At 34.4% G+C, this 22422-nt stretch overlaps 1 protein-coding gene across 1 annotated transcript in view; it reads right to left on the reverse strand.

Annotated features, from left to right (window-relative positions):
* Positions 1–22422, reverse strand: part of TMEM232 (transmembrane protein 232) — a gene marked incomplete at both ends in the record, with an annotated part of 247838 nt that overhangs the window by 189635 nt on the left and 35781 nt on the right. Inside the window, 2 exons of the mRNA XM_080709438.1 lie at positions 18518–18770; positions 19985–20108. Coding sequence (XP_080565564.1) covers positions 18518–18770; positions 19985–20108 — 377 coding nt within the window. The remainder of the gene's footprint in view (positions 1–18517; positions 18771–19984; positions 20109–22422) is intronic.

The raw sequence follows: 22422 nt of genomic DNA on the forward strand, positions 1-22422 counted from the left end.
AGTGGGACCCTGTTTCAAAATAAAGAATAAAAGATAGGTCTGGGGGTGTAGCTCGGAGGTAGAATGCCCCTGGGTTCCATCCCCAGTACTGCAAATAAATAAATAAACAAATAAATAAATAAAACAATGTGACTAATGCTAAGTATCAAACCAATGTTAAACTGTCATAAATATCAACCATATACAAAAACCCTCTGACACTGGATATGTTATCAAACTAAAGGGTAAACTCACAATCTTTAAATACTATGACTATTCGTGTTAATAATACTACGGCTACTAAAACGTGTAGAAAACATATTACTACATTGTGTTGGAATGTTTTACTGATGGAATAAACCTGAAGTCCTTTCTGCTAACAGGAAGTTATTACTACAGCTATTTGCATACCCACCAGCCCCCCTGTTCTAAATAAAACCTGTTTTGTACCCAGATCTTGATTGCTCATGGGTCATGACAAGTGCCTGCTCCTTCTCTACCAGATATTTACTTCCCCAGGTTTTCTTGTAGCTTGTGGTGACCCACGTAACCAGTCCTGTCAATTTCACATGAGGGACAGTTTTGGGGTTTACTTCTGGGAAATCTTTTGTTTCATGATATGGCTAAAACACTTCAGAAGAGAGCCTATATTATCCCTTCTCCTTCTCTGCCTTGCAATGCTAGGAGAGTGTGTGAACTTGGTGGTGAAAATCATCTTTGATAAAGAGGCAAAGAGCACAGACATGAAAATCCAGCATCCTGGGAAGTCAGAGTAGAAAGACATAAAGGGCCAGAATGTTGATGACATCCGTGAGTGACTACAGGAGTCTCTGTGTCCTCATTAGGCAACATATTAAATATATAAATACTTCATATCCTGATCTGTGTGATACATGTTTACCTCAATCTAATGCAAAAGTTGGGTGGATGAGGAAGAAATAAAATCATGAAGCAAGTACTATCTAAGCATTGGACTGTTGAAGAATCTTAACATCATATAACAGAAATAATTAGGAATAGAATTAATGACCTGACAAACTAACCAGAAAATTGCTGGCCTTAGATGTGTCAATCAATGAGGCTTTTAAAGGAGGGATGAGTGAGATGGATTAAATGCTGCCTCCAAAATTTGAAGTGAGCATGATAGAGCACAGAAAAAAAGCCCACCAAAATGTTACGTATGTTAGAGTGTGTTACATACTATAGAGGGGAGTAAAACAAACATCAGAAACAAAAAGCAGTACTGGGATGATTTTTAAGTGTAATTAGCGATGCTCTTAATGTTAATAAGGACAACATGTTGTACAGAGGCTCTGGTGACCAAGTCATAGCAGTGACTGTGACAATGAACACAATCTGTGGGTTGCTTCTGATGCAGGGATGAGGGGTCTCAAATTCTGGAATCATAATTTACCTAACTTTAGAGATAATGACCCTCCAGCATTTGAGGATAAAAATTAAAACCATTATAGCCGGGCGTGGTGGCGCACACTTGTAATCCCCGCGCTTGGGAGGCAGAGACAGGAGGATCGCGCAGGTTTGAAGCCAGCCGCGCGCGCTGGCTTAGGAGACCCTGTTTCCAAATAAAAATGTAAAAATAGGTCTGGGAGTGTAGCCCGGAGGCAGAACCCCAGTACCACACACACACACACAAAAAAAAAAAAAAATAAAAAAATAAAAAATAGGAAAAAAATAAAAAACAATTATGAGTGTTTCTTTTCACTTTGCAGCTCACTAAGTTGATAGGATATTTATTGGAGTACATTTCATTGGAGTCATTTTTCCACCCCCTGAGTTTGACTGCATTCTAACATTCAGCAAGATACTTACTTTTTATTGCATAAATAAAGTATGATATTGGAATTCCTTTAAAGGATCATTTTGCTATATGCTTAGTACCATGGTTCTTTATTTGGCAAGTTATTCATATTTACTTTGTTTGTGACTTGCTTATTAGTTTTCAGTGATCACTAGAGTGCAGAACCACTGTTTATTTGTACTGTACTTCATAAGTATTCATAGAATATGACTGCATATCAGTTTTTATAATTGAGTACAGTATACTGTATATATATATATATATATATATATATATATTTTTTTTTTTTTTTTTTTGGTGGTACTGGGGTTCCTGGAAACCCTACTACCTCTGGGATGCACTCCCAGACACCTATTTTTTATATTTTTATTTGGAAACAGGGTCTCTTAAGCCAGAGAGGCTGCCTTTGAACCTGCGCGATCCTCCTATCTCCGCCTCCCAAGCGTGGGGATTATAAGCGTGCGCCACCACGCCCGGCTATATGGTATATTCTAATTGAATATACAAAAGAATTGGTTTAAAGCTGGAAGTGGTGGTGCACACTTGTAATCTCAGTATTTGGGAAGCTGAGATGGGAGGATCATAGGTTCGCAGTCAGCTTCAGCTACTTAGGCCCTCTGCAGTTGTGAGACCCTGTTTCAAAATAAAAAAAAAAATAAACAATAGGGCTGAGGATTCAACTTGGAGATAGAATACCCCTGGATTCAAACCTCAGTACCACAAAATAAAATAATAATAATAATAATAATAATAATAATAATAGTAATAATAGGATTAATATACAGGAATATTTTTAAATAATTTTAACATATGTCAATATGTTAATTTTAACATATGTCAATATAAGAACTTAATATTTCCAAAATTATAAAATTAAAATACATTATTTATACCAATGTGTTTCGTGCATAAAAATATAAAAAGGTGAATATTATGTTTATAGATATAATACAGATATACACATGAATTTGTATTCTATTTATGAAAATCTGTTAGTCCATTCTTTACTAATATGCTATAGTATGAACTACTATAGTTTTATATTTAAGAAATTGCTCATTTTTCTAAGTTTTCTTGATAATTTTCCTCTAGATTATCTATAAAATTAGCTTCCCCCTTCTTTTGATAATTTATTGTAACTAAACTTTATAGATTAAATTAGCCAATTTCTGACTAAAGCAAAATTGATTCTTCAAAGTGCAGCTCAAACCTCACCTTCCTTAGCCAAACTGTACCCACATTTATTAAATGTTATTTTTTTATTTGGCCTCTGTGGGTCATTAATATAGAGTGATGAATGTTCAAATTCATAGTTATAATATTTATAAGGTATAAACAAATGGATAGCTTCTCCTTTCCAAAATAAACATAACTTGGACTATTTTTTAAAATGAATGAGGACAAATGGGGTTATCACTCACACACACACACACACACACACACACACACACACACACACATACACACCATGTAGATACTCTTTGGTATCTATATTGAATTAGAAATTTCCTCTCATAATAAAAACTCTGTGAGTATTGTAGCGTTTTTCTCCTTTCCTGCATCCATTCTTTCATATACTCTACACATGCTGACTGAGGGCCGACCCTGAGCAAGGCAGTGTGTCAGGTAATGGAAGGTGATACGGTGGACACTAAAGTGCATTTCCTACCCTGAAGAAACATCAAATTTGGTAGAATGAACTATACTGACCACTCACTTTATCAAAATATCATTTATCTCTTTCTTTCTTAGTAACTTGAATCACAATGTTTAGCTTGGCTTAGTGATACTTAGCAAAAACCATCTCCCTTTAAGTGTGGATATACATATAAGACAGTGAGATTATAGGAGAAATACTATGTGATATTTTCTATTAAGAAGGCAGAGGAAGATGGATATTATTCCATGTTCTCTTTTCCTCATTCCTGCTGTCTGGAAGGCATCTGAAAGATGGAACTCTCACAGTCATTTTGGATATGCAGAGTCTGACTGAGGAAAATGAGCCTGCCTTCCTGAGAACCTCTTAAGCCCTCACATGAAACTTGGATTGCCTATTTTTTTATATCTGAGAGAAAAAATGTTTTTTTAAATTTTTAATGTATTTTGGTCACATGTGGCCCAATTGATTCCAAACTTAGAAAGGAATATAAAACAGTTGTTGCAAACAAAAGCTATCTCATGGGGAAACCCATCAGAGAGGGAATAGAGGAAGCTCGGAGAAACACGAGGGTACCTGTAAGAAGCAGGCTGGAGTCCTAGGGAAGGTTAAAGGTTGCTGAGGAGCTTTGGAAATGCCAGTTATTCTGTCTATATGTGTTTTTATACATGTTCACAAAACAGCATGAAAAAATAAGAGGCAGAGAGAAGATGTATCCAATAGCCATATTCAATTAGACAGGTGTTACCTACTTGTTCCATAAGCCGTATAATAATCTGTATTTCTCTACAAATAAAAAATCAACAGGTAGGTTCATGCATGCTTGTAATCCCAGTACTTGGGAGGCTGAGACAGGAGGATCATGCAGGTTGGAAGCCAGCCTCAGATAGTTAGTGAGGCTCTCAGCAACTTAGTGAGACCCTGTTTCCAAATAAAATATAAAAAATAGATCTGGGAGTGTAGCCCAGAAGTAGAAAGCCCCTGGATTCCATCCCTAGAATCACACACACACACACACACACACACACACACACACACACACACATCAACAGGGACATATTATGACAAACGTATCTTGCATTCATTAGATATTTCACTCAACTTTCTTAAAATCTTGTAATCTTGACAGAGGACACCTTTTCTGAACAAGGCTTAATTTATTTTCACTGAGCAGTAATTGGCCTTATTAAATGACATATCATCTATATAAGCCAGTTGAGAGATGGTTTTAAGTGTGCAAGGTTATTAGAGAAATTGTGAAATCAATATCTTTTGAAAGTTATAGATTTTTTTCTCTAAAGGGATGATGGAAAAATATAAAGAATTATATTTCAAGCAAAATGGATTTTAGACCCACAGATATACCTAAAAAGAAAGCAGAAAAACTACATGAAGATCTTTGGACTACAATTTTAGAATTCTTCATTTTAATAATGTAAATGTGTTTTCTAAAAGACAAGGACTAAACCTATGCAGAGCATATTGAAGAAGATATCAAAGGTAAACCTTTAAATATATCCCACATCAAACACTAGAAAAGAATATAATTGGTCATAAAGCAAGTAAAAGATGATAGCTACAAAAATGCTAAATAACATTTTTGTAGTTGCTATTTTTTGCAATTTCATAAGCCAGAATTCATTAGGCATTCTACTTACTGGATTTCAAATTTTTAGTAATTGCATCTTTTGTTTTTTAAAAAAAGCAACCTAGTGAACAAGCATAGGCTTAGAAATTAGCTGCAATATTTACTGATGTCTAGTAGAATAATGCTGAATAAATCATGAAGCTATATCTTCTCACAACCCAATTCTATACTCATTAAACCATGTTACTGATTGTACTGAATGAAATGTTTATGCCATGTGCACTAAGACCAATGTGGTTAAGATGTAGGAGCTCTAAAGATACTGTGAGTTATACCTATATAAGGATGAATATCATAAAAATAATATGATTTCCAATATTTATTGCTTAAAGTTTTATGACTTAATTGGTTTTCTATCTATAAACTTTTCCTTCTCTCTCTGTCATTAATAATAGTTTTCTTGTTCAGGTGTTGGGTGGTTATGAATTTCTAGAGAGCCAAGAGGGTAATCTTGAATTATCTAAGACAATTTATAAATTCCATTCTTGTTGCTAGCGAGTATGTGATATAAATCTGGCCAATAAAATGAGAGATGAATAGTTCTAGAGTTGAAAAGCAAGATCTGTTTAATATTCAAAAATCAATCTGTAGAATGAAAACCAAAAACTACATAATCACATAAATAGATGCCAAAGAGGTATTTGACAAGATCACTACCTTCTATGATAAAACACTTAAAAATTGTAATAGAAGAGAATTTACTTTAACTTACTTAAATTTACTTAAACTGACAAAACCTACTTATGAAAAAGCCACAACTAGATGGGCGTGGTGATGCATGCTGTAATCCCTGTGTTTGGGAGGCTGAGACAGGAGGATCCTGCAGGTTAGAAGCCAGCCAGCCACGCTGGTTTAAGAGACCCTGTTTCCAAATAAAAAAGTATAATAATAGGTCTGGGAGTGTAGCCCTGTGGTAGAAATGTTTCCAGGAACCCCAGTACCACACACACACACACACACACACACACACACACACACAGCCACAATGAACTCATTACTTAGTGGCAAAGGCTAGATGCTTCCCTCTAACATGTCTCCTCTCCCCACTTCTACTCAACATTGTACTGAAGGTCCTAGTAAAGACAATTACAAGGCAAACGAAAAACATCCAGGTTGGAAACTAAAATGCACAACCACTTCTATTTGGGGATAGCATAGTCTTCTATGTATAAAATCCTAATAAATCATAAAAATGTATGGAAAACTAATGAATGAGTTCAGAAAAATTGCAGAATCCTAGATCAGCATACAAAAATCAGTTACATTCCTATAAACCAGAAATAAGTCATTGTAAATTTAAACAAAATAAAAATTCCTCTGTAATAATACCCAAAAGAATAAAATACCTAAGTATAAAGTTAATAAAGAAAAGGCAAAATGTACAGTGGATATGAGAATTTTTCAGTGACTAAAATATTTTAAAATTAGTTGTTATAGCTGCATAACTGTGAATATTCAAGAACACCATTATACACTTTAAAATGGTTAATTTATGACATGTGAATTATGTATCAGTATAGCTGTCATTAAACAAAAGAGAAAAGAGTAAAAACTTACCCTTTTATTGTTTTATACATGTTACAACCATCTTGCCACCATCCCGGAAAAAGTCTAAGAACAACAACTAATATCCAAAGAAATCAGTGCAAAAGATGGAGACAACCTGGGTCTTTAATAATGTTGAGCTACTGAATTAACTAGCCTTAAAGCCACTATCACTTGGGAGGAGGTGTGAGTGGAAGCAGATGGCTTGTGATTCATTTATCCCCTTTACTATGGAAGCCATCCTTGGGACAAAGAAAAAACAAACATGTGACTCATTTGAATCTTTTTACCAAAAGGATGTTTAGTTAAACAGAATACTATTTAGTAGGAGAAAGAGACATTACCCAAAAGGCAGCCTTAGCAGGATAGTCCAGTCTAAAAGTTACTGTGCTTTATACCTGAAATCTGCAAAAGGGTAAGGCATGCCATCTGCAATAAAGTACGTAATATTTGCAGTTCTCAAGATAAATAAATCAGAGATCTTGAATATCTTAAATGCTCATTGTATTGTGTGAGGTATTAACCATACAACTTAACTTGAAAACCTCATCTATAATTCTGCACCAGAAAGTTCCTATCTAATGTGTATTGAGTTGGAGAGAGAGGCAACACAGGGTCATATGGAGACTTTTAGTGATGCATATTTTCATTATCTTTATTATGGTGATGGTTTTATATGTGTATTATTAAATGTCAATTTCGATAAAACTATTGTAAAGATCTAAAAAATATATATAGTTGATTAACTTTCACATAATCTTATACATTTATCACATTATCAGTGGTACTATGCTTTTAGATGTGTCAGAACTCTGAACAATAAGGATTCTGTAAATCGATTGCTCACATGTATATGGATCTTTAAAGGATTCAAATGGTTTTCATGAATAAAAAACACAACTTTATTTCTTCATACTATTCTAAATAAACTTCACCAACATAAGAAGTATGTAGAGGATTTAACAAAGTATCATTAAAATTTTCAGTTTTTTCTAAGATTCCAATTAGCTGTCATTTACTTTTTTAAAAAGTGAATTTATTGATCTGTGCTAAAACTCATGCATAAAGAAGAAAAAAGGTATGTCATTTGCAGAAAAATGGATGGAACTAGAGAATATTACACTAAGTGAGATTAGCCGGTCTCAGAGAGCGAAGGGTCATATGTTTTCTCTACTTTTGTGAAAGTTAAACTGAAATTAGAAAACAAAAGGGATTCTTGATAAAGGAAGAGAGAGACCAGTAGAATGGAGGAAGCAGATCTGGTGAGGGATTTGGGGAAGGGAAAAGGGAAATTTGATAAAAGAAACAATTTAAATAATATATAACCAAAATTATTAATTTTAATATCAATAAATTGAGTGAGGAGGGGAAGAGAGCGGAATGGGATTCCAATAGAAAAACACCACGTGCTGTATGGATGTGTGTTTCTATCACTCTCAACCTAATTATAATGTATAATTATAATTTATCAATAAAAGTAAAAAATTATAGTTAATAAGTAAAATGAATAAAAATGAAGCACAGCAAGTTATTTTACAAAGATGACATATATTTTGTTCACTACTATCATTAAAGAACCAGTTTAGAAAATCTCTTAACCAACAGATGAAAGGAAGAATGTCATACTTAGTTTTTCACTCAAAGACAACATTGACTGGAAAAGTATTTGAGTCTCACTCTCAAGTCTTCACATCATATTATGTGTAATAAATTGTGAAATAGACATTGGAATAAATTATTGAAAATCCATACACAGATACTAACATGACAATCTAGCAGAAAACTTAGGAAGTTAATTATAAACCATGTTGAAATATGTTTTTCATGTACTACAAAACATTACCTAGGAAATCAGTGGTAGGCAAAGACATGGGGTGATGGCAGGGTGAGAGGTTGAGAAGGGAACCAAGGTAGTGATCTTGAAGTCTCTAGGAGACATAGACACAAGAAAGAACAAAGGGTTTATATTCTCTGAAAGGGAAGATTTTAAGCCAATGCTTGGAAAGAACTGAAAAAAAGATGAAAATGTAATATAAGGAAAATTTTTCATTAAGTTCAAAAGTAAAATGAACTGCTCTGGAAGATGGAAATTTTCATATCTACGTTGACTTTATAGCAAAATCTGGCTGTTTATTATTTGCAAATGGTCTAGAAGAGATTTGTATACTATATGAGTACTACATGATTGAGAATATTTTGAATACTGAGTTGTTTTTTGTTCTAGCATTATCTATTTTTTAGAGTTAACCCTCATATATAAGAACACTATGTCAGCATCTGTTGGTTTCCCACAGAATACACAATTTCTAAGTTTTAGTATCACAGCACAGATTCCACATAATCGAGGATTCTTAAAAATCTATAATTTTATCACATGAAACCAGAGTAAGAACCCAGAAAGATGCCATTTTATATTTAAAGGACATAGCACAAAGCCACATTTCCCTGTTTATAAAATTATAGATAAATAATCAGATCAAATATTAACTGGCTAGATGCCCAAAGTTTGTAATAAGAAAAGAACGTCCCTCAAGATGAGGACATTTTATCATCACATTTAACAGCCAAGGTTCTCAAACTATAATTTGTAAAATGGATGAATAATACAAAGTCCTGGACTTAAACTCTTAAAATATCTGATCCAAATATCACTGAAAATAAGGCTTCCAACTGATACATTCTCTGCAACAGTGACCTCACAGTATGAGACAGCAACTGGCTAAGAAAAGTTCTTAGATACCGTTTCACATTCCTTGGCATGCAGAGGGACAATTTAAGAACCTTTTTATTGACTTGATGAACTATTTAGCTCAGTACAGTAAAAGAGATATCACTATGAGCTCCCAATTCTGGTTGCTTATATTTCCCAGAACAAATGAACTCTTAGTGTCTCAGTTTCTCATATATATATATATATATATATATATATATATATATATGTATGTATGTATATATGTATATATGTATAGCATATGTCTTGGTCATATACATATACAAGACATATACAAGACATATACAAGACATATACAAGATATATATATATATATATATATATATATATATATATATATAGATGTAATGACTGAATTATGTGATATATGTTAAGTGCTTAGAACAGCACACAGACTCAATTACAGTTGCTTATAATTATTCTCCATTAGACATAAAGTCAAAATGTTTTTCCAAATCAGAATCTCAACAAGTATCAAGCAAAAGTTCTTAAATAATTTTTTAAATTACAAGATGTAAATGCAATATAAGGAAAAATTTTTATGAAGTTCAAAAGTGATTATATATATACATATCATACATATATATATACACATATATATGTGTATATATATATGTATACACACACACTCACACACACATATATATATATATTCTCCTGGGGTATGCATCCAGATTTTCAAAATAATGTGTTCTAGAGACCATGCTGCAACAATTTTAATTTCAAAATAGAAAAGGTTTATTTAGGTACTTGAGCGTTTTCAAACCTTCCCACAGCTCAACTCCATCGAGGGGTATGTAGGATGGTACTCTGCAAGAGTAATAATGAATTCAGACTCTGAGTTTCAACCATATTGTGATAGTTTGGATTCAGAATTCCCCCTTTCATGGTAACAAGGTAGCAATGTTGGAAATAGGCTTGGTAGCTAAGGAGGGGACTCTGGGGATGTGGCCTCAGGGACTATATAAGATCCTTTCTTCTCCTGCTTTCTTTCTATTGCATCCAGCTTCTGTAATGTAAGTATGGAGTGTTGCTCTCTCTCCCTTTCTCTGCTTTTCACTGCTATGCACTGAGCTCTGCAGACCCAGCCTGACATGGACTGAACCTCTGAAATCTCCAGAAACTTAAATCAAATAAATTTTCCTTCCTGTAAGTTGTGTGATCAGTGGCTTGGATTATATCAGCGAGAATGTTGACCAAAATACAAATGTAAAATGCAGAGGTGGTATTTGTAAGCATATATAGAACTATTAAATAAAAATTATCTGATTCCTAGTGATGTTGAACATTTTTTCATACATTTATTGGCTACTTGTATTTATTATTTTGTGATGTGTCTTTTTAGTTCACTTGCCTATATTTTTATTGTTTTTTTTTTTTAGTGGTAAGTTTTTTGAGTTATTTGTATGTTCTTTTTTCTTTCTTTTTTTTTTTTGGGTCTGAGAATGGAACCCAGGGGCATTCTACCTTTGAGTGACACCCCCAGCCCTATTTTTTATTCTTTATTTTGAAACAGGGTCTCACTGAGTTGTGGAGGGCCTCACTAAGTAGCTAAGGCTGTCCACGCAAGAATCGTGATCCTCTGGTCTCAGCCTCCCAAATGCTGGGATTACATGCACGCGCCACCACGTCCATCTTGTATGTTCTTGATATAAGTCTTCTTTCAGAAGAGTAACTAGCAAAAATCTCCTCCCATTATGTCAGCTTTCTGTTTAAGGTTCTTGATAGTTTCTTTGGCTGCACAGGATCTCCTCAATTTAATGCAATCTTACTTATTAATCCTCATTTTACCTTATTGTGCCTTTGGGATCTCATTGAGGAAGTTTTTACTGGTGGCAATATGTTGGAGTGTTGGTCCTATTTCCTCTTCTGATAAATTTGCAGTCTCTGGCCTGATTTTCAGGTCTTTGATCTATCCTGAATTGACTCTTGTGCAGGGTAAAAAGGGGGGATTTATTTCCATTTTTCTACATATAGATAAACAGTTTTCCCTACATTTCCCTTATTAAAAAGACTACCTTCTTTCCAGCGTATGTTTTTGTCCCCTTTGCCAAAAATTAATTGAGCCGGGTGTGGTGGCGCACGCTTGTAATCCCTGCACTTGGGAGGCAGAGACAGGAGGATCATGCAGGTTCAAGCCAGCCATGCTGGCTTAAGAGACCCTGTTTCCAAAAATAAGAAAGTGTAAATAGGTCTGGGAGTGTAGCCCAGAGGTAGAAGGGTTTCCAGGAACCCCAGTACCACACACACACACAAAAAAAATTAATTGACTGTGTGTGGATTTGTTTCTGAATCTTCTATTCTTTCTATTGGTCTATGTGTCATATCATTAGCAATGAGAAAGATGCATATAAGAACTAAACTGAGATTTTACCTAACTGCAATTAGAATGGGAATCATTAAAACCACAAATAGTAATAAATTCTGGCAAAGATGTGGTGAAGTGGAACTCTGAACTGGTGGTGGTGGGACTGCAAATTAGTTCAGCCACTTTGTAGAACAGTTTGGAGGATCCTCAGAAGAATGGGAATTAACCTGCCATATGATCCAGCTACACCACTCCTGGGTTTCTACCCAAAGGAATGGACATCAAATGATCATATTAACACAGGCATATCTATGTTTACAGCAGCACAATTCATAACTGAAAAATTATGAAACTAGCCTATGTTTCCATCAACATGTGAACACATTACAAAGTTATGGAAAATGTATACAGTAGAATTCAACTCAGGCATGAAGAACAAAATTATGTCATTTTCAGGAAACTGTATGAGAGTAATGAATATTATGCTAAGTGATATTAGTCAGTCACTAAAAGGAAAAAGTTGGATGTTTCCCTTCATATGTGGAAGCTATGGAGAGATACAGGAGAGACTTTAGACAAAGAAGAAAAATCCCTAGTGGAGTGATGAGGAGGGCTTAATGGAGGGAGGAGGAGACTTAATGAAGGAAATACTTCAGTGGATGTTCATACACAAATTTATAAGTGCGAATCTCAGTGTCATACACGAGGAGGGTGAGGGAGCAGGGTGAGAGCCAGGGAAGAACTTTACAGACTGCTGCAAGCATGTATCCCTCCATCACTCTGAACTTCATCACAATATATATTTACAATGTACCAGCAAAAGATAAGTAAATAAATAACACCAAAGTTAAGCACTTCAGTCACTGGTCACTTGTAATCTCTGTGCTTGAGAGGCTGAGACAAGAGGATCGACCACACAGGTTCGAAGCCAGCCTCAGCTACTTAGTGATGCTCTCAGCAACTTAGCGAGATCCTGTTTCTAAATAAAATATAAAATAGATCTGGGCGTATAGCCCAGAGGTAGAAAAGCCCCTGGGTTCCACCCACAGTACCACAAAAAAATAAAAATTCTGACCCTATAAAATGTTTGAGACAAATCTCATGGTGGAAAAGAGCCTACAAAGTAACTATACATTCCTCTAGATTCTTCAGGTTCTGCATCTGTATAAGATAACATCACCCAGAAAGGATCTTCGTGGAAATCATTACTTCAGTTTTTTTATAATAATGCCTTTACAAAACTCTGATATAAACTGTTTCTTTATAGCAAAAGCTTTATATTAAATGATTCATAAGAATTTTGATATATGCATATCCATGTCTGTAGAGTAGCACAATTCACAATATCCAAACCATGGAGCTAGCCTAAGTATTTGTCAGATGAATGGGTAACAAAGCTATGGTACATGAACATAGTGGAATTTTACTCAGCCGTAAAAAATAGATATATGGCATTTGAAGGAAAATGAATGGAACCAGAAAGTATTATTCAAAGTGAAATTAGCCAGATTCAGAAAGTGAAGGGCCATATGCAGAAGACAGAATTTGGGAAACAACAACAACAACAACAACAAAAATTTCAAATAAATAAAAAAAAGATATTAGAAAATTATTGGAAGGGAATTTGAGGAAAGAGATGGGAAGATCAAAGGGGGTCTTGAGTAAGGAAACAATCCAAATAATCCTATGTTTTATATGAAGTTATCAGTAACAATTTTAGTATTATGTATGAGCAGGAGGGAGCAGAAGGGACCCCAGAGATAAGACAAAAATGTTATGTGTATATGTTTCTATCACATGAACCTCCATTATTATGCATAATTATTATGTGCCAATAAAGTTTTTTAAAAAAATTAAAAATACTGCTAGACCACCCCACCTCATAAAAAGCTATTGAAGCTAGCTGTTGTGGCAGATATCTGTGATCCCAATACTTGAGAGGCTGAGACAGAGGATTTCAGGTTGGAGGCCAGTGCAGCAACCTGGCGAGACCCTCAGCAATTTAGCAAGGCCCTGTTTCAAAATAAAAAATAAAAAGACTGGGGTAGCTTGAAGGTAGAATACCCTAGGTTCAGTCTCCCAGTAGCAATAAAACAACGAGGCTACTGATAGCATTTTTAAGTGTTTCACAGTATTTACATCTTTATTCACAAATAAAATATGGATCCCCAGGATACATAGTATATTTATACAAAATTGTTGGAAAAATTCCTTTCTCACTCGTGTTTTCTCATGATAACAACCTTAGCAACTACATCCACATCCATAACACCCATTAATACTTATTGCAATTTATGTATCAGATATTATGCCAAGTGTTTATATATTTTCGGTTTTTCTCAAAAAAAAAGTCCCATGATATGGATAGGATTTTTAGCATAATGAACAGACAAAGAAAGTAAATCTTAGCAAGATTAAATGCTTTGACCTAGGATTCTGAAATACAATTGACAGGAGTCCACATTCACAGGATGCCACAGCTGCTTTCTTCACTGGAAACAAAAGACTGACTTGCTTAAAGGGTAAAATTATGAGAAGTCATTTTCAATCAAATAAATCAGAAGCTTCAGGTTCTTCATATCATTTTTCAAAAAGACAAAGTCATCTTTCCTAGAAATTACACTGAAGAGGCCCACACAAAGGATACTGCTTTTGAAATCTTTGTTTTCTGTGGTTTTATGTAACTGGTCCTCTTTAGTAATATTCATATATCCAGGACAACCAGAGGAAATAGTTTTCTCTATGTGGAAAATTATTCAGTAATGCTACAAAGGACTGAGCTTTATTGAAAACCATCACTGCAGTTTTTAACAATACTGAGTAGTGGCTTTTTATGATAGTGGCCAAAGATCCAATAGAAACACGCAGATCAAAAGTTTGTATAAAGATGTTGTATATTCCCTGGTTTTGACAGGGAGGACGAAAATTACAGAGCATATCTTTGAGATGTGTTTAACCAAACTGTTATCAAATTACCAAATTACTTCAATCATTTTTCAAAGAAATCACAAAGATTATGTGGGAATTGAGGATTTCAAAATACTCAGAATCTTTAACAAAACAGATGACACTAATATCATTTATGCCTTACACAAGAAATTTTTTTATCATAGAGAATGTGTTTACATTGGCTGTGGAGGGCACTTCTGATATGTCTACCTCTGTATTACTGATCAGATCTTTAAAGGCCTGCATTCCACATTTAGAAACATATATTTGCCCACTTGTGCTGAAAGAGACATTGGCAAAATACTGGCTAATCATCTCATTGCTGAGTTGAAGAGTAATCATAAGAACATCAATAAAAACAGAGAAGTTATCCACTGCCCCTGTGCCACTTGTGAATGTACAAAGAGCATCTTCTAGAATCCTCTATGTTAGGGATTATCACCTTTTCCTTCTCTGTCACTGTGCCTGTTAAAGAGCAAAATGCTGATACTATGTGAGCTGCGGTGAGGACTCTGAGCCATAACATTGTCCAGTGGTAGGAGACTCAGACATTCCTGAAGGGTTTATTCAATGACAAGTCATCACAGAAAAGCATGGGCCTTCATGACACTGTTGCTTATTATATGACTATGGAGACAACTGAAAATAATCATAATTTGTGGTTCTTAGATGTCATACTTTTTTCTTGTTCTTAAATTTATACTGAATATAAACAAGTGTGCTCACTTAGATTTATAAAGAAGAGAAAGCAATGAGATGAATTTCTATATGCTTGGCAAGTTTGAGCTCACAGATCACTCTCTTTAATATGTGGCATTGCTAAGAAGGAAGAAAGCATACATAAATGTCAAGAGGATTCTCAACAGGTTTTCTGTTAACTCCACTGTAGGAAAAAAAAAATATTTGGCCTAGGAAGATTTAAGTTGTGCTTTTCAGAAAGCTGAGTAATGTTAAGTGGTAGGTCGTAAGCAGAAAGACAAAATGAAAAAGAAAATCCTATGGAGGAGCAAACAAGACAACCTAAAGGAGGAGAAAGGAGGGAGCAAGAGGAAAATCTCTAAAACACACAATGTACTTAAACATACTGAAGTCAACCACTAAGCCAAGCAGGGGAGGGAGGGAAGGGGAGGGAATGGGGTGGGAATTGGGTAGGGGTTAAATCAGTGATGTGTGCATGTCTGTACACACAAGTTCTTTACCCCAATATGATGTATGAATATAATGCACCAATAAAAATTTTAAAAACTCATCCAGATTCAGAGTCATCAAAATAAAGTCTTTAGGAGAGGATAAGAAACTTTAAAAATCAGCAATGTCAAATAAATGATGAAATTATCAACATGCTAAGGAAAAAATATCAGGCTGCTAAGGAGGAACGAGAATTTGAATATTGTCAGAAAGATGCAACCCCATCATTCTGATGTATTATGCCAGACAGCAAGGAATGGTGCATAGAGGGAGACCAAGGGTCTTCTGAGAGGAAAGGGCCTCCCCAGGGTGGGGCTGCTCCTAGACGCATCACCAGAGAGATCAGTTAAAAAAAAACCAAAAACACAAAGCACTAATTTACAAAGCTAGTCAAGAGTTTAAGGCCTAAAATTTGCACATTAGTCTGTTTAGCTGCATTGTGTGTGTGTGTGTGTGTGTGTGTGTGTGTGTGTGTGCATACGTGCGTGCGTGCGTGCGTGTGTGTGTGTGTGTGTGTGTGTGTGTGTGTGTGTTACTGGTATGGAACCCAGGGTCTCTCTACCTTCGGGCTACACCCTCAAACCTATATTTTATATTTTATTTGGAAACAGGGTCTCACTAAGTTGCTGAAAGCCTCACTAAGTAGCTGAGGCTGGCTTCGAACCTGTGTGATCCTCCTGTCTCAGCCTCCCAAGTACTAGGATTATAGGCGTATGCCACCACACAGGCTTAGCCGCAATTTAAAAACCATATGCTGATCTATTGTCTAGGAAGATTTCTGATCATTATAGATAACTGAAAGTGTGAATAGCAAAATAAATGAATACTTACCTCTTCACTTTATCAATATTATAAACACTAGAAAAATATAATTTGTGTTCTGAAGAATAAAGTTCCATTTAATATTGACACCAATAAAAAATAAGAATTATTTCAAAAAGTGGGAAAGGGTGAAGTAAACTGCACTCACAAATGAGGTTTGTTAACTAATCCAAGAGATACACACTCTCTTAAAAGTAATTTAAAGTAGTGACCAGCTTTATGAGTAAAATTAATATCTGCCATTGAAGTCTTTCTATTTAAAATTACATTCAAGCACAATTTACCCCCAAATTAGTAAATTATGGTTCTGAGGAAAGTCAATCGTGCTTCTTGCAGTGCTTTAAAAAAATCTAATAATTGTATCTGAAATTCGATGATTTGTTTAATTACATGATAAATTGACTTTCATTAATTGCACAGCTATTACTTGCTCCTATGCTAGATTATGGGTTAATACAAACATGATTCAGAAATACTCTGTATTCATTTATTTCACAGTTTAATGAAAGGAAGAGTCATATAAACACAAACTATCACACTACAGAAACTGCAATGATTTTTCATAATAAAACTATAAAATTCAAGCCGGGTATGGTGGTGCACTCTTATAATCCCAGTACTTGGGAGGCTGAGACGGGAGGATCTCATGTTCATGGTCAGCATCAGTTACTTAATGAGGTCCCCCACTACTTTGTGAGGCCCTTTGCAACTTAGTGAGACACTGTTTAAAAATAAAGAATAAAAAATAGGGCTGGTGGAGGGGTAACTCAAAGGTAGAATGCCCCACCCCTGGGTCCAATCCCTAGTACTGCAAAGAAAAAAAACCTATGCATTTTAATCAATCTAAAAGTACTTTTTAAATTCATATTATCCCTATATTATCCTTATAGCAACCTTTTAAAAACAATTCTATTTTTTTCTTTTTTCTTTTTCTTTTTGCGGTAGTGGGGATGAAACCCAGAGGCATTCTACCTCTGAGCTATACCTCCAGCCCTATTTTTTATTCTTTATTTTGAAACAGGGTCTCTCTCAGTAAGTTGCAGAGGGCCTCACTAAGTAGCTGAGGCTGTCCGCGAATCCGGATCCTCCTGTCTCAGCCTCCCGAATGCTGGGATTACAAGCATGCACCACCAACACCCAGACCCTATTTTATTTTTTTAACCCTCATAAACACAATAGCAAAATGACCATTAGTTTTGAGTCATAACACACGTACTACTTGATGGAATATAAGAAGTCAGGTATGAAGAATATATTACAATGTTCGAGTGAATGAAGAGCAATCTTCTGAACAGGAAAACAACAAGAGAGAAACAATAGATGCCTAGAGAAAGTGGAGGAGGCGAGAAGTCCTTAAGGGGAAAAGAATTAAACAGTGGAAGGGGTGGGGGAAGGGAGGTGGGAGGGAAATAAGAAGGCTTGGTGAAGGAAACAATTCAAACAATGCTGTGTCATATATGAAGATATCACTACCAACCTCACTAAGGTGTATGGGGAGTTGGGTGGGACATGGAAGGGTTCACACCAAGTGCTCTGTGCACATACGTCCATGTATCACATTGAATCTCACGATGATGCATAAATACCATTCGCCAATAAAAGCATGTTAAAATAAAATATAGAAGAGATAAACTCTGTATATACTTAACAAGATCTCCTAAGGCTAGCCGTTCATTTCAATTTACATCATTTAAGTCATTAATTAATTCTTTTATTTTGTATTTCAGCTGTTTTGAGATTGCTAACCAAAACATCTTATAAAATATTCTTCTCAATTTTAAGTGTTAACTTTTTGTAAAGAGTGTATTACTTATATGAAGAAAAGGACATTTCAAATATATTATTTAAAACATGAAAAATTATTTACTTACAATCATCTGATATTTTTGAAGAGAAATATTCCAAAAGACTTAAAATACTTGTTTCCTGTATTTCTGGCTGTTCTTCAAACTTGTCCACTAGGAAAAATTTTTTTTGTGAAGGTTTACAGTCACAGAAACCTACAAAAGCAGTTTTTCGCAAATCTGAAGTGGCTGCATACAAACAAATTTCTGCAAGAATCACTGTGTATATAAATACAATATTCCAGGCCCAGGAAAAATTATCTACCTTGCAGCTTTCTTCCTAAAATAAGAAAATAAATATAGATAATCAAAATATAATCTGTTATAATTAAGAATTATATAGTATACTTATAAGAAGAAATGTTTTCAAATTTTATGACATCATTAAAAGGCCAAAACAAATATTTTTAAATGTGCTCATTTAAAAAAAAAAAGTTTCCCATGAATAGACTGTATTAAATGTAGTTCAAAAATAAAAAGTATAAGCCGAGTGTGGTGATGTATACTTGTAATCCTAGTATTTGGAAGGCTGAGACTGGAGGATCACAGGTTCAAAACCAGCCTCTGCAAATTAGGGAGGCTCTCAGCAACCTAGTGAGACCGTGTTTCTAAATAAAAAATAAAATCAGTTTGAAGGGGTATAGCTTGGAGGTGGAATGCCTCTGGGTCCAATCTCTAGTACCAAAATAAATGAATAAATAAATAAACAAATAAATAAACAAATAAATAACTTATAAGTATATAGAGAATAACTTTTCAATTTTAGTAGTCAATAACATGAATTAAACCAATAAAATACTACTTTCTATATTATATTGAAGATAATATTTTCTAGCATGTGGAACTTTCATGTAATTTTTAGAGAAATACAAAATTATTGCAAATCTTTAAAAAAGGTTTATGGTCTTTCACTCAGTAATTGTATTTTTGTAATTTATTCCAATGAAATAGTCAGACAATCAGATAAAATTTTACATATGAGAATACCAATTCAACATGACCTGTAATTAACTGTGAACATTAAATTAGAAACAAATTTAATGTTCAACATAAAGGGTTAAATAATTTATTTAAATTTTATTAAAAGGTAAATTTTAACGATACACATTAAAAATGTTCATAAAAAAGTAAATGTTAAGCCAGGCATGGTGGCGCACGCTTGTAATCCCCGCGCTTGGGAGGCAGAGACAGGAGGATCGCGCAGGTTCGAAGCCAGCCGCGCAGGCTTAAGAGACCCCGTTTCCAAAAATAAAAAAATAGGTCTGGGAGTGTAGCCCGAGGTAGAAGGGCTTCCAGAAACCCCAGTACCACCAAAAAAAAAAAAGTAAATGTTAAAATATATGCACTTTTATTTTTATATTTGATTAAATTATTGTTACAAAGTTATGTACATGATATGTCCTAATAGGATATACAATTTATATAATGGCAAAAATAAAAAAAAAACATTTCTATCCAGGTCTCTTTTCACATCTAACTTACCAATACTGTTACCTGATCCTGAACAGATACAACACTTGAAAGAAAATCTCTCACTAGGTCCATTAATGCTTTCAAGCAGGCCATGTTTAATTTGGCAGCCTCCCCAAGGACCAATAAAGCCAGCACTGAATCCACCCTGGATCATGAACAAAGGACAAAACTTTAATGGAAAAATAACAACAATCATTTTTTAATGGAAAAAAGTAATTGGCCAGAAGAAATTATACATTTATTTTTAATAAAGATTGGAATTGACTGGCACTGATCACAATAAAAGACCACAGAAAATTTTGGCAAGATGTTTGAGTTTTGAATTGTGCTTTGACAATTGTCTGAGTGAAATAAAAACGAAGATGATTGCATTTCTTCATAAATTCAGTATAAGCGGCAATTGAGAGCTCTGGGTCTACAGAGTACTCTCCACATTTCACAAGAGGTTTTGATTTTTGATTTTTAAGTTTTTGCAACTGATTCCACAGAGCAAATTTCAGGCGTGTTTTCTTCTTAAAGTGGAGAAGAAATAAAGAAAAGTTGAATATTTTTTTCTAAAATTTGGAAAATATATTCCATAAGTTTGGCACTACTTAGTTTTGTTAAAAAGTATAATTTCTCAAAGTAAAATTTATATTTCTCATCAATATTATCATGTACTGATTTTTTAAAATTTTATACAATAACTGGGAAATTATACCAGGATTTATTACTTATAAATGCACATGTATTATAACAATTTGGGGAAATTCTACATTAAGTGTTATTTTTACCCAGTTGAAAGAAACACAATTGTAAATTCCAATAGAACATAAGCATTTTGTAAAATTGCCTCTATCTAAAGTTGTGTTTAATAGGTCATTAAAGGTATGTTTTACAAGCATATTTGAATTTCACAACTGTAATATTTTGGGGCTGGAGATATAAATCAGTGGGAGATTGCTTGCCTAGCATGCTATAGGTCTTGGGTTCACTTTCCAGTACTGAAAAAAAATACACAACTATAATATTTCAGGCCAATAAACTCAGGTTCATTGTCATTTTTTAAAAATTTCTGATAATAAAAGTTAAAGACAATTATTCTATATGTTTGAATAAAGCTTTACAGATTTCAAAGTACTTTCGCAAAAATTATCTCACTTGATTTGAATTTTAGCCAATTTTAGACACACTTAAAGCTTTCACAAATTTTTAAAATATTAGGAAAATGAGACATAAAAAGTTCTAAGATACTTCTCCAAGATAATTTTTTAGGCTTTGTTAGCTGACATGAACTTGAGTTCTGAGGATTTCTGACAGTTCATGTTTTTTAGTTCTTCCTTTCGAAATCATTATTTAAGTACCTCAATATTGAACCTCAGTGTGACAGGTGCTATCTATTGCCTATCTAATAGAATCTGAATTTTTTTCAAGATAGTAAAATACTTGGATAGAGTTTCCTCTTCAATATGGAGTATTCTGAATTTTGATTGGAGTAGTTATTACATGAGGGAAATATTTGTCAAAAATCACAAATCTGTGTACATAAAATGTATGAATCTTATTGTACCTAAATTGTATCTCAGTAAATGGCATTTAAAATCGAGTTCCCAGACTTCCTCGGAGCTTGGAAGTATCATATGTCACATATTTGGTTAATGAGATAATAATTGTGAACATGTATTGTGGAATTATTCTACATAGTTTTTTTTCTAGTTAAGGAATTAATTATATTTAGGTGGCATTTTTTTTCTCCTTTGCTCATCCTCTTTCCTTGATACTTTGGTACATTGTAATTGTACATCATAATGAAGTTCAAAGTCAAACAAACATGCAGGCAGGTCTTGATGTGTTTCCCTACAGGTCACACTCCTGCCCAACTGCCTGTGCATCACAGTGAATTGGTAGTGATACCTTCATACATGAGCACAGAATATTTTGAACTATTCCTTTCATCAGTTCCTTCTTTTTCCTTCCCCAGCTAATCCTCCATCCCCTTCCACTATTCTACTGGTCACTCTCCCCAGTTATCTAAAGTCCCTTTGTTTCCAATTTTCTTTGTATCTCTCCCATATGAGAGAAAACATTTGTCTCTTGACTTTCTGATACTGGATGATCTCACTTAGCATTATATTTTCTACTTCCATCCATTTTTCTGCAAATGGATACTTTTATTGTTCTTTGTGGATGAGTAAAATTCCACTGTGCTTATATACCATATTTTCATTATCCATTGTTCCTGCTTGAAATGCACACTTGGAACCAGAAGGTAGGACAGTCATTTTGTAATGATGAGGATGAAAGTCACATGCTAGGAAGCTAGAAGGAGCCTGAGTTCTGAGCATTCTTTAAGCATCTGCTCCAACATAGCACTGTTTGTCATGTACAATGCAGAAAGCCCAATTTGGTCTCGGTCTGTCACATGTGGAAGAAACCCAACTGTAGTGAGCTGATACACTGAACACGATGTATATGAGTCA

The sequence above is a fragment of the Muscardinus avellanarius genome (genome assembly GCF_963383645.1).
Source record: "Muscardinus avellanarius genome assembly, chromosome: 1".
Lineage (NCBI taxonomy): Eukaryota > Metazoa > Chordata > Mammalia > Rodentia > Gliridae > Muscardinus > Muscardinus avellanarius.